The sequence below is a fragment of the Thrips palmi genome, unplaced genomic scaffold (genome assembly GCF_012932325.1).
Source record: "Thrips palmi isolate BJ-2018 unplaced genomic scaffold, TpBJ-2018v1 HiC_scaffold_18, whole genome shotgun sequence".
NCBI lineage: Eukaryota > Metazoa > Arthropoda > Insecta > Thysanoptera > Thripidae > Thrips > Thrips palmi.
The window spans coordinates 9137855-9150559 of NW_023144627.1; the positions used below are offsets into that span (position 1 = coordinate 9137855).

The 12705-nt window shown below is 41.4% G+C and overlaps 2 protein-coding genes across 3 annotated transcripts; both read right to left on the minus strand.

Moving 5' to 3' along the window:
* Positions 1–380: 380 nt before the first annotated feature.
* On the minus strand, positions 381–7717 carry LOC117644866 (ras GTPase-activating-like protein IQGAP1). The gene is made up of 19 exons (XM_034384530.1): positions 7539–7717; positions 7066–7162; positions 6759–6993; positions 6526–6670; positions 6264–6421; positions 4856–6172; positions 4397–4761; positions 4113–4314; positions 3845–4037; positions 3528–3777; positions 3313–3442; positions 3136–3230; positions 2831–3056; positions 2394–2738; positions 2126–2323; positions 1831–2051; positions 1461–1742; positions 1148–1388; positions 381–1072 (listed from the first exon to the last, which is right to left on the minus strand). Exons 1-19 carry the CDS (start codon positions 7576–7578, stop codon positions 956–958), a joined length of 4857 nt encoding a protein of 1618 aa, XP_034240421.1. The 5' UTR covers positions 7579–7717; the 3' UTR covers positions 381–955.
* A 484-nt stretch (positions 7718–8201) lies between these two features.
* LOC117645113 (protein ST7 homolog) lies at positions 8202–12411 on the minus strand. 2 transcript variants are annotated; one of them, XM_034385031.1, is made up of 11 exons: positions 12266–12411; positions 11064–11146; positions 10754–10970; positions 10501–10671; positions 10188–10421; positions 10004–10101; positions 9710–9900; positions 9511–9613; positions 9151–9394; positions 8932–9071; positions 8202–8855 (listed from the first exon to the last, which is right to left on the minus strand). In XM_034385031.1, exons 1-11 carry the CDS (start codon positions 12273–12275, stop codon positions 8760–8762), a joined length of 1587 nt encoding a protein of 528 aa, XP_034240922.1. In that variant the 5' UTR covers positions 12276–12411; the 3' UTR covers positions 8202–8759. The 2 variants fall into 2 exon arrangements, with proteins under 2 accessions (XP_034240922.1, XP_034240923.1); XM_034385032.1 differs by lacking the exon at positions 12266–12411 and adding an exon at positions 11380–11786.
* Between the last annotated feature and the right edge of the window lie 294 nt (positions 12412–12705).

Genomic DNA, 12705 nt, shown 5'->3' on the forward strand with positions numbered 1-12705 from the left:
TGAACTTGAACTAGGCGAGATTAAGCCATTTAAGTGCAAATCTTTCAGTTTAGCTCCCCCTTCTCGCCTCTTAGGCGGTCTCTCCTTTGTTTTTTGCCCCTTGCGAATTTTGAAGTGTTGAGTATTGACTAACCAACCCACCCTGTTTCTTTTTAATGCCTGAGAACTGCATTGAAGAATAAGTTCATTTTTTTCGCCCACCTTGTATATTTCAGTGTAGGCCCATTAAAGGTCTGCCACACACTTGCTTAATATTTCCTTTACTTTGTCAGGTCCCAATGTTCATTCAGCTCTCTCAGGCATTGCATCTATGCAAAGGACATTGTCCTTGGACTGAGTCAGGAGGAAATTGTGTCGGATTCAGAAAGAACACACAAGGCTAATTTTTATGGAACAATACATTTAATAAAACATGTTAGATAAAGCTCTGTACATTCAAATTAAAATGGTATAGACCAAAGAAGAATGGTAATCTATCTTGGTGCTTATGCATCAGTGCAACATCAATCAGTTTGTTAACTTAGTTCATTAGTACACCTAATAACAATAAATTAAAATAGTCACGTGTTCAGAGGAATGTGCATAAGGGGAATAATTATTATTACAGCGTAAATGATGGGAAACAGACACAACAGTATTCAGATTACTTCTCCACATAAAAATGCCAACAGTGACAAATTTAGAAAATAATTCTTTGGCAATAATAAAAACTAAATTGCGATCACATTTATGTTTTGGATTACTGTATCACTCAAGTGGTAAAGAGAATTGCAACAAATTGATGTCTGTGTAATTTAAACAGTGATCCAAAGTCAGATAAGAAAACAAAACTGTTAAGCTAAAATTGGCTAAGTCAGAATTGATTACAGGCAATTCTGCACAGAGCACATGTCATGGTTCAAACATTCAAATTCAGATCATTTCGCAAGTATACTGAGCACACAGTACCCTAGTTCTATGTTTTGCCATAAAACTTCCGATTAAGCAAGAACAGCAGCAGGTTAACATTTACTTTGGCTTTGCCAAACATATCCATTACAGAGGATCCTTCAAATTGTAGCTCCAGCAGATGCTGCAAAGGGAAGACCATTCTATAGAGTTCACAATTTTACAGCAAAATAAAACTTATGTTCAAAAGCAAACTTACCTGAATATCAACATCAACTTTTTCCAATTCAACTCCCATGAACTTTCCACGTACTGTGAAAACGCCTGAAATTTCTGATGGTGAAATTTCAAAGGTAACGTTGCGCAGTTGGGTTTGAGGTAATCCTTCCACCTCAAGCAGCACACCTTTTTCTTGAAGTTTAGCACCTGTGTACTTCAGTGTAAGTTTGGACTTCAATTTTCCAGGAACTTTCCCATCTGCCTTTGGTGCGTGGACACTCCTGAAAATTCATCATCCTTAGCAAACTTCTGAGTATATAAAAATATTTTTGAAAAGAGAATAGAGAACTTACTTCTTTCCTGCATTTAAATTGTCCAAACATCGGTGAATATATTCATTGTAGAAATCAACTTGTTCCTGCAGAGCAAGGGTTTTGGAATCCAGAGAGGCAATAGTGTTTCGGAGTGAAACCAACTCCCTCGCTCTTTGTTGACGATAAATTCCTTTGTGGCACAAGTCTTGGGCAATGGCCGTGACAACCGACTGATAAGCATTACTTGACGAAGCAAGACCAGCAAGTTCCAGGCGGCTAAGGTAACGCCGTAACAATTGTTTGCAATCACGGAGTGACCAGCTAAATGGAATAACAAGAAAGCAGACACTTAAGATGGCATCAAAAAAAGGTTGAAAGGTGGCAAGAACTAGTAGAACAAAGCATTTACCATGAATCGGTGTTGAATGTACGGTTCAGAGCAACAAGTTGCTTTTGGTCACGGTCACGTCTCCTTAGCCTTTCCTCATGCAAGAACTGCTGGGCAGGGGTATCTGGCACCGATAAGGCCTTTACCAAATCATCACCTTGCAGCAAAGGTAACAACAGGACAAGAAGCTCCTTAGTTTTCACAAACAGCTTGCTGAGGTCAGTAGTGTCCTCCTCTGGCACCTACACAGTAAGAAAATGCAGTTGCAAGTTTGTTCCTTCCAAGTAAACACTCTGAACAGACTCTGGGCTCATACCTGGAACTTGTCAACAAGAGACAGGCAAATCTCTGCTTGCAGTAACTGAGGGGCCGCGTGGGCCGACTCACTGCAAAGCAGTTGGGCTGTTGTCGGAACACCACCTAAATCCTCAAGCAGCTCATGAAGAGGGTCCATGGGGTCCAGGGCAAGCTGGTCCTCATATTGCAAAAGAAGACTGTGAGTATCAACAATTTCCTGCAATTCAAAACGAGAATGTAATGGACAGTCTGGTAGGAACATGAACTCTGGGACTAATGAATGTTACCTGAAGAGTAATGTAGATGCATGGATCCTGAATGAGAGTTGCCTCAGAGTACCTGTTGATACTGAAATGGTCTTCCAGCTCTTCAACATCACAGCATCTTCGGAAAAAGTCCTTGAACCTTTCGTGACATTCAACAATGAACGGATTGAGGCACATGAGGTGAGTAGACTCCTCGCCAAACCCTTTCTTTGATGCGGCAAACTGGAGGATCTTGGCAATACTGGCCAGATTGCGGCGTTGCTCATTGGACAAGTTACGATCAGCAGGTAAAGTAACAATATCAAATGCATCAGGAGCAACTATAGCAGCGTTTATCAACTGATAGTAAACAAGGTGGCCAATAATCTAAAGATTTACAGACAGAAAAAATTAATTGGTACAAAAGTGATTAAATAATTATTACCAAAGCTGCAATGACAAAGACAGTATCATCCTACCTTAAGTACATCTTTTTCCAGGGTCCCAGGAAATCTTTCCAAAAGACCTTGACGGAGAGTTTTGGCAATGTAGAGAAGACCATAAGGAATTAAGTTTTTGCTATCACAAATTCTTTGCAAAAATACTAAGGTAGCAGCCTGAAGCATCTGAAGTCCAACATTGAGCCTTTTGCGCACCTCAGCATGGGTGAGAGCCTCAGCTTGCGTAACATTGTGAGGTAAATCACTGGAATTAAATATGAAAATATATTAAAGACAATGTGCAGGAAAATACATTGAATAAACAGTAAAAGTAACATCCTTACGAAGATTTCCCAGTCTCCATTTCTATTTGATTTCTCCAGGATTTGTAGATGTCAACAGGATTCGTTTCAATTGAAAGATTCTTGTCATTCAGCACCTGAAAAACAAATAGAACAGGATTTTAAAACTTTTCACTAATACACCAAATTAAGGTCAGCTTAAACAACCTTCGCACTCACTCGTTCAATTAGGGGCCCAACCATTGTCCGCAAAGCATTTTGACCAGAATGCTGTCTTGCATAATTCACCACCATTTTAAGCACCATTGGGTTGCCAGTAATAGCATCAGACAGCTTTTCACATTTGCACCTAAAATTTAAGATTAATAGATTACTGTCAGTACAAGAAAATGAGTTGGCTTAGTAATGAAAATACAATTTAAAGGCAAACTTACTTGATTTCTTCTATCAAAGCAGTCCTGAACAGTTTTAGCAGCAGGTATTCTTCCCTTTGGCTAGCACCAAAGTTAAACAAGGATAAAATTACATTTTGGAGAAATTTCACACTGCGGCTTTGCGGAAGTCTGAAAAGCAGCCTAGCCAGGTATGTAGGATTTGTCTGCAGTGAGTAAAATAAATGCTTGTAACCGTCCAGGAGGCGGCGTCCTTCCCGAGTCAAAGTCTTCAAATTGCAGTGGGCTTTAGCTGAAACACAAATTGCTTTCAATAATTGCAACCAATGTCATTGAGCAATCACTTTAATAAGACTTACAAGACATTTTGGGACTGCTCTTGTCTTTGTCTTTTCCTTTGGCAATGCTGTTCAGAGTCTTTCCATGAGCCACTACATCCTGCAGGGTAACTCTATTCTGGACCAAGAGACCAATTTTAATGTCCATTGCATCAATTTGCCTTGTTAGCTCTTGATTGTGGCGAATCCTCTGGACAACTGCTCCTTGAAGAGACTGCAAAAAAAAATTATGTGAATTAATAAAGTAGGATAAGAAAAAAATATCTTCACTGGAGCACAGGTTTGATACCTGGAGTTCAAGTTCCCTCTCATAGTCATCAGTGTTGAAATCTAATAGTGGCACGAACAAGCGCACAATGTTGAATGGTGGATCTGTTTGGTGGACAAGAGAAGAGAAGGCTTTCCTTGCCTGTCGTCCTCGCCACAAGGCCTGAATGCGTACAACAGCACCAATATGACGCCTATAGTAATCCAAAATTCCTTGTCCCCGCCTGAAATGCAAGACAAAAATAATAAGCCTGTAGTGAAATGTAATATGTAAGGAAGCCAAGTCCCTTAAATTATGATGCCTACCTTTGGGCCTGTCTTGCCCTCTCCTTTCTCAAACTTTCCAGCTGAACCTGATATTGCTTTTGCTGGACAACACTTCTCCACCAAGACTGAATGTGGACAATCTCCTTTACATGCTTCCTCCAATATTCCTTCCTGTCAGACAAGTTCTTCCTGACCAAAAATCCCCGACAGCGTGCCTGCAATGCAACCAGGCGTTCACCAGCACCAAGTGCACTGCGAACATCTTTGTGAGAAAGGTAGTGCGATTGGGGGTGGAAGTCTGCAGGACGCTCCCATGAGTACAAGTAGGATTCCATATTCAAGTACACAGTATGACCATGTGATGTTGTGTGATCTATCCAAGAAGAATGATGCCTATGGCGGTGCTAAAAGAAACATAAAACAATCCACTAATTATCAATATCTGAAATTTTATGGGTTATTACTTGTCAGTTTGTACAGAGATAGGAAAGCACTCACCTTGTTCCTCAGTCTTTCGTGCAGTGTGTCGTGCCAAATCCTGGCATTACTTTTGTCGTACTCAACCAGACCTGCACTGGCAAGGCACTCCATGCACTCACTCAAATCCTCTACACCAGCATTCAAACACACATTGAGCCTGGCAAGAGCAAAGCAGGCTGTCTGAGCCTCATGAACCTCAGCCACAACATCATGGACTGCATTCTCCACATCACAGAGCCATAACTCTCCTCCACCTTGCTTTTCCTTTTCATACAAACAAGTTCTCAGCAACAGGAGCAGAAGAGGCGCATCGCTAGCAGCAATGCTTTCCGACAGCTTAGTACTAGTATGCTGCAAGGCGTTCAGAACTTTGTCAGCCTTGTTCGAGCGTACAGCATCATTTACAGCTTGGAGGCTAGAGATGACTTGAAGCCGTTGTTCCGATTCAGTTCCAACATTATCAATCACTCCTTGAATATCAGCATAGCCCAAAACAGGCGTTGTTTCCAGTGCTTCTCGGAGGGCGTTCATATATTGAATTTTAAGATTTGGTTCCAGACCAGCAAACCGAAGAGAAGGATTATTCAAAGCATTCCATGTTTGTTCCACACTACCACTGTGCACACTCCGAGTAACTTGTGCAACAGTGTTGAGAACTTTCAGACTTCCCACAAGTTCTGGATAGGTGAGGGACTTTCCTGATTCAGCTTTGTCAATGCTTAATTCAGAGAAGTACAATGGCATTGCATGTGGATCCAGAAGAGAACTGTTCAGTTGCAATGCAGGGTCATGCAATGCATTACTGAAGTCTTTAAGGCTCCCGATTTCGAGGGTTCTGTTCATCCTTGATAAAGCTTTTGACGTATCTCTCAGTGAGTTGCATCTGGCATTTGCTTGATCAACTGCCTGTTGAAGCCTTTGTCTTATCACGATACAATCTCTTCCATCAGCAGCTTCACGCAAACCACATAACACTTTCAACTCTTCAACATATTCAGAGCCATTATTCAGATTAACATTCTTCAACTGGAAAGCTGGCGCTTGTAGATAGTGTGCAATCTTGTCGGACAATTTTCTGTCTGCTGCTTGAAGCACATATCGAAGAGCTGCCCGAAGGTTTACTGTGATAATGTGTCCTTGCAATTCCCCTTGGTCCAAAAGCTCATCAAAGTCCTCTGCCTCGCAACTATCATTCAGAGACCGATTAAGAGCTCCTTGTCTTTTAGTTGATCGAGCATTGATCAGAGTTTCCATGTAGTCATCAAGGAGTTCAACATTCAAACAATCTATGCACAGCAAAGGGCTAGAAAGTTTCTCGTAAAGCATGGATACATCCTGTAAATCGTAAACAAGACCATAAAATTGCAAACCAACAAAAATATTATGAAGTGGGAGTCCCACTGAGTAGTTCACAGAAGAGTCCTACCTTCAAGGCAATAGCTTTGTCAACAGCTTCAATGGCTTTGCGGAGTGGTCTCCCATCTACTTCTCTGCTTCCAGACAGCAGACCACCAATCCTTTGGAAAGCAGGCATCGGTGCCCCAGCATTTTCCAAATCCTTCTGCACAGTTTGGATGTCATTGTCTGAAAAATGAGAGCAAAACAAAGAGATAAGAAAGGAGAAGTGCAAGAACATAGGAAAGTAAAGTAGTCATCATCTAATAAACATATCAGGCAAGATAACTTACCAGAAAATTGAACTTTGCCGTACAAGTCCTGGATGGCTGGAGTGAGGCCTAATTTGAAGAGATGAGTGCTCAGAGCATGGATGCAATATATAACCCTTGGCATATTTTTCTTGTCATACACATCAGTGGTCTCTGGATGAAAAGTCTAAAGGAAGCACAACGAGTTAACAATTAGTCAATACACTGATCATCCAAGCAAAATAAAAAACAAACAAGAATTAATAACAACATACTCTTGGCAAATTAGCTGACTTCAAAGACTTGATCCAGTAATTAATGTTGTCAGTGTGACGAAACTGCAGTCCAGCAATTTTGTAGCGTTTCTGTTCACGATCATAAATACGGTTCAACGGAACTTCCTCTGGAGTGAGAATATGAGACAACCGTGCTAGATAGACTCCATTCCTGAGACCTTCTTCGAGTTGGGCTGCAGGAGGAAGCTTTTCTCCCAGTACAGCTTCCATCCATCTGAAAACATAGATCACACCTGTTAGAGAAAAGATTCAGCATGTTGAAAGATGACATATTCAAGATACTGACACTTTAGCCTCTTCTAGATGGCAAAGATACTCATATGCTATGTTTCTTTTTCTAGTGTCATCCATCTCTTCTGCAGAGTGTCGAACATTGTCGACAGCTGTCAACAAGTAAGAATGAATAATGATAAATGAGAAGACACAGCAGGCCTCTAAAAGAAAATAGCAAACAGCAACAATCACAAGATGCAAAAGAAACTATAAACAATCAGAGGAGAACAAACACTGCAACAAGCTGTTGGAACTGCATGAGGACAATGACAATCTCAACCCCCAAAGCATAGTTCCAAGACTTAAAAATATTTATGTGAAGCTGAGAACGGAATGCCGGGTGGTTACGACAGGAAAAGGTCACTGGGTCTTTAAAGACTGAAAATTCAACGGATTTCAGACGACTGAGTCCAGTAAAACACGGCCGTTACACAGCACCGACACGCCCGGTGAACGGATTGAATGAGTCAATGCGGTTTGACTTACCACCGAATGAGCCCGCCGGAAGCTTCTTGCACTCCAACATGATTGCGAGTCGTCAAAGGCAGCAACGAGGTCGACGACGAGTCTGGACAAGTCTCCGGCAACGTTCACCCATTCATTGTCCTCTGGCGGCGGGTGGCCGGTACACTAGATTTGAAATCGTTGTGTTGATCGTGACGTCACGTAAAACTGACCAGTGGTATGAGAAATATCGGTGGTGTCAGGACGACAACCTGACGACGACAACGGCGACGACGCTGTACGCTATTCCAAGGTGCTGTTCCTCTTTCTTAGATTTTTCCTTGTGGTTATTTATTAGAGGAACAATTAGTTTATGATATTTTGTCTCCCCTATGCTCCATTTCTTGTCCCTTCCCCCAGACCAGCCTGCCTGGGGCATCGTCTGCTCCGCAGAGCATCTGTCGTCTGCTATGTTTACTTCTTCTGTCAAGAAGAGTGTACTTATGTAAGTAGAGGCAGCACCCGTACGTTCGGCTAATGCACGACTTTACAGGTACAAGTACAGAATGTACAAGGACAGACAATCGTCCCTAGTGTTCCACAAAAGATCTGCTTGGCTGCACAGCCCCGCCTGCAGCACTTGCGACAGTCGTGTCAGGTTCCCTTTTAACTCGGTTTCGAAAGGAAAATAAAGAATCTAGGAAATTACCACACCAATAACTTACTTTATTATCACAGAGAAAATTATGCTCATAAAAGGGAAATGATACAGCAATAACTTCTGAAGCAAAAGGATTGCGAAATAATTGACAGTAGCAATATTTTGTCAAAACCTATTGATATGATAGATAGGTTCAAGACCAATATTACTCCAAATAAAGCATTCCAGCTGTTAGCAGAGTTCTGAAGCTTGTTTCCTTTCATCTTTTGTTTAAGTACAGGATACACAGACAAGGTTATTACACTAATCTATTTCATGTAGGAACAATAGAGAACATGACATAAGAATCAGCATACGGTAGGCTGTGAAGTTTGGATACAGGTACCCTAAACTTTACTGTACACAGATTTTAAAAATTACTTTTTCCAAATAAATAGGGTGGTAATTTTGTTTTTAAAATGTTTTGGAAAGGGCAAATTTTATTCTCCCTCCAACTTCATCTCTATTTTCCAAACTTGAAAGATAAAAGGTGGTAAGTGTGCACAGATTTGATTTTAAATATTTCCTGGCACTGTCATAGTTTGTTAGACACATGAAAGTGATTACACACGTGACAGTGACTGTAGGAGATTGCTGGGAACGGTTCCCTCCAGACGTTCCAATATGAAGGTGAAGGGCAATGTAAGCCAGCTGAGTACCTAGAATATAGAGGGACAAGGTATTATTAGACTGTATAACCCACGAAACCTATGCAATACATCACTTATAGCTTACCGATCGAGCAATGGTGCCCATGTTGTCTGGATACTGATGTGTGAGCAGGGCAAGGACAGCCGTAAACGAGCAAAGACCAGCAGTGAAGAGAATGAAAAATGGCAATTCTTTCTTCGGGTACACACTGACATCGTGAAAAGCTAGAAAAGATAGAAAGTAGACATTTAAGAGAATAAAAATCTGATAATTAATAACAAATTATTGAGAAAGCAGACATACCTGGTAGCAGCTCTCGGTCTGCACACTCAGTACATGTGGGATATGGGTAGAAAAGGTGTCCCCTCTCCAGGGGATAGGGAAGCATTCTAAATGTGCCTTCCCAAGTACAGTGCAACAAGTTCAAGGCTCCATCCACTGCCTTCCAATGGCCAATGTGGAAGAAAGCATAGGAAAGCGCTTCAGAGTCGCCTCGTTTGAGAATGTGTTCAGGAGGTAGAATGAGAGATTTCATTTCAAGTAAGTACTGGAAAGAAAAAAGGAACAATTAGCATTTTACTATGTAAGCAGTGTCACAAAATAATAAGGATAATAAAAGGAATTTACAGAAAAATGCTAGAAAATTGACTAGGTAGTACATACCTTTGGGACATGAGGGTTGAACTCCACTGCTCTGTGAATTGCTTCCACAGCCGTCATTTCAGCAGCTGTAAGCCCCTTTTTGCTGGCAATATCTGGAGAGAACCTGATCGAAAGGTACAGTACAGCATTAGTAAGACGTATTCATGACCATAAACACTATATTTTTAAAAAAATTTATTCAAAGTACACTTGAACTTACTTGTCAGCAACAAGTCTTGCTTTCAGCAAGGCTGCAGTGTAGCAAATTGTGGCAGACTTCGGCAGACTGATATCATCATATTTTGCAAGAACAGCTTGAACATCAGCATAGGCTTGCATCTCTAGCAGAGCCTCAATTAGGTTCTCATGGACATTTAACACATGCATAATTGGAGGGACCTCCTTTGTCAGCTGGAATTAAATTTTTTAAAAAGGAAGTTATTAGCAGTTAGAAGATGATGAGACAATCGGTCAATGGAGTCAAGTCAAATTCAAAAACTTTTCTCATACTTACATCTCGAAACATTTTAACAGCCTCCTTATTGCGCCCCAACTTACGAGCACACATGGCTAATCTCCGCTTCACATAAATTAGTACATTTGTATCTCTTCCTGAAACAAAACAAGTGTTCTCTATGAAAATTTGCCAACACCTCTGATACCTAAGATAATTCCTTATGTGGAACATAGAGCCTTACTGTGAGTGCATTCCATAGAAAGTCCTTGATGTTGATTCTGCTGGCTTTTCCGATAGTTACTTTCAGCCGTTTTCAGAGCAGATCGTAAAATTTTTTCTGCCTCAAGAATAGTTGTTGCCTCCTCGTCGGCTAAGAGTATCAGGGCAGGAGTGCATTCCGGATTTATTTCGAGGGCTTCATGAGCAGCTTTGATGCGAGCTGAGGGATTTCGCTCCCGCCATGCTGTTTGCATTACTGAAAAGACCCAAGAAAGATTGAAATATAGAACGACCTCCACATATTCATTTCCTAAAACACTCCTTTTAACACTTACATTCATATTCTTTCTTTCCTGCATCTCCTTCACAGGTGAAAAATGTTTGGTGATCTTGTGCTGAGAGATTCATGTCATAGTATGTCAAAGGTTCCTTGTTGGCAGCCCAGTAGAATCTTTGGTACTCAGACCCACGAAATAGATTAAGTGGATTCCTCCAAACCTTGCATTCTGCAAATATATGATACCAGTATTACAGAAGGAGATTCTTAGTTTTTCAAGAGCTGTCATCAAGTAAGAAATTGTGGGTTACCTGGCACAGTTTGTTGACCGCTGGCTGCCCCCACTGTACTACTGCCTGCATTGCCGTTCGTACTACTACCGCTGGTAGAAGCACCATTGCTTCCATTGCTACTACTATTGTTCTCACTGTTGCTATCTGCCCCACTTATCCACGGACTGATATGATTTAATGAAACTTGTTCAATAAATGAGGCCCCATACTTTCTAAAGTACCACCATTCAAAAATCTGCAATTAAATAAACAAGATCAGTAAATTCATCTAAAACAAATTTTCAGTAGGAAAATTGACTGAAATTCTTGACAGAGTTAAGGTACTTACCAATATCATCCCTGAAATAAGTGATGACGTTCCTGTGAGAGCCACATAAAATTTGGGGGTGAGGGTGCTGAGGAACATAGTAGCTGGAAAGAAGAGAGAAAAAATGCTGTGAGAACTGTGAGAATAGAATTACATGCCTCAAACTAGTAGGCAAGGAATAGATAAAATTCACAGAAGAACATTGGTGGAGTTGAGGCAGCGGTAACATCAATCAAACCAAAATAAAACCTTGAAAGCTTTGGAAATCCTTTCTGCAAAAGCTTGAAAATTTTTTTCTTTACCATAAAACGTGGGGAGACCTCTGTAGATAATTTACCTAGATTTTCCATGTTGAATGATGAAAATACTCCTCATTTCCTATTATAAGGTTAGGTCCATTCTCTCATATGGCTAATAAATAAGTCATCATTTCAATTTCATAACAACAGAATCTTGGTGGCGATTTTAATACAATTTCTACGACAGATTCTATTCATAGATCGGCATAGAAACAAATTACAGGATAAATAAACACAGTTTTCAAGCAGCCTGTGTCTGCTAGAGCGACCGAGCTATAAATAAGGGTAATCTCAGGCCGGTTCGCCAAAGGAGTGAGCTTTGAAACTCAAGCTTCCTCACAGATCTCAAAATCATCAAAACTGATATCATCAAATGCTCTTATTTAGAGAAATTATTTCTGTCGACTGCTTCCACATCAACATTCAAACTTTGTGGGTGTTTACAATGGCGCGCTTGGCCAACCTGGATCCGGTTTCCCCTGGGCGCTGGATAGGCAACCCGCTCCACAGCCCGCACACTCTCTTTACCCTTAATTTTCAAATGCTCTTGACTTGATTTGAGAGACTGGACCCCACTTTGGGCCCTACACTTTGCTTCAGGGAAGGAACCAATGAGTTCCTCCATTTCTGACTCATCCACGATGCCTCCGGACATGCCACCACCGCGTACCGCGCACCGGGGCTTAACCACGGTCATTTCCAAAGGGAAGAAAACTGCAAGTGTATTTTTGTCCATTTTTCTAGGGGATAAAGACTTTGAAGTGGGAAATAGAAATCGTACAGAGAACCGAACTAGAGCGGGGCCATGTTATGTAAACAGATCATAGGCTCCCCCGTTTCTGAAGTTCGTAGGGAATAGCAACAAACCGGGCAAGAACGATTTTTTAAAAACGAAATTCGTTCGTCGAAATAAGCAATACTCACAGTCCCACATCTTGCACCGGGCTACGACGACTGGACAGGCGTTTGGAAGCGGCTTTTCGGGAAATACCTCGACCACGGCCGTGTGGTGTTGTGTGTCAGGGTCTGGCGATTCTGACGTTCTGACGAGAGTACCGAGAGTATTGATTTTGGGTGCGTTCGAAAGGGACAGGGCTGCGTTGGGATGCGTCCCCGGCGACGCACCTGACACCATCTACGATGCCTTTTTCACTATTTTTTTTTTAAATTTTTTAACAACTTTAAGTTGTGTGAAGCTAAGTTGTAGAATTTAATGGGGGAAAATAAATAAAGTGAGTGCGCCTAGAGGGGGCGCCCCGCCCAGTACCGGCGGGCGACCTGAGTCTGAGTGCCCTCTTCCATTCCCCGAATTTCTTCTTCAGTATTGTACATGTGCAAAGTAAAATTAGGAGAAATAAACACAA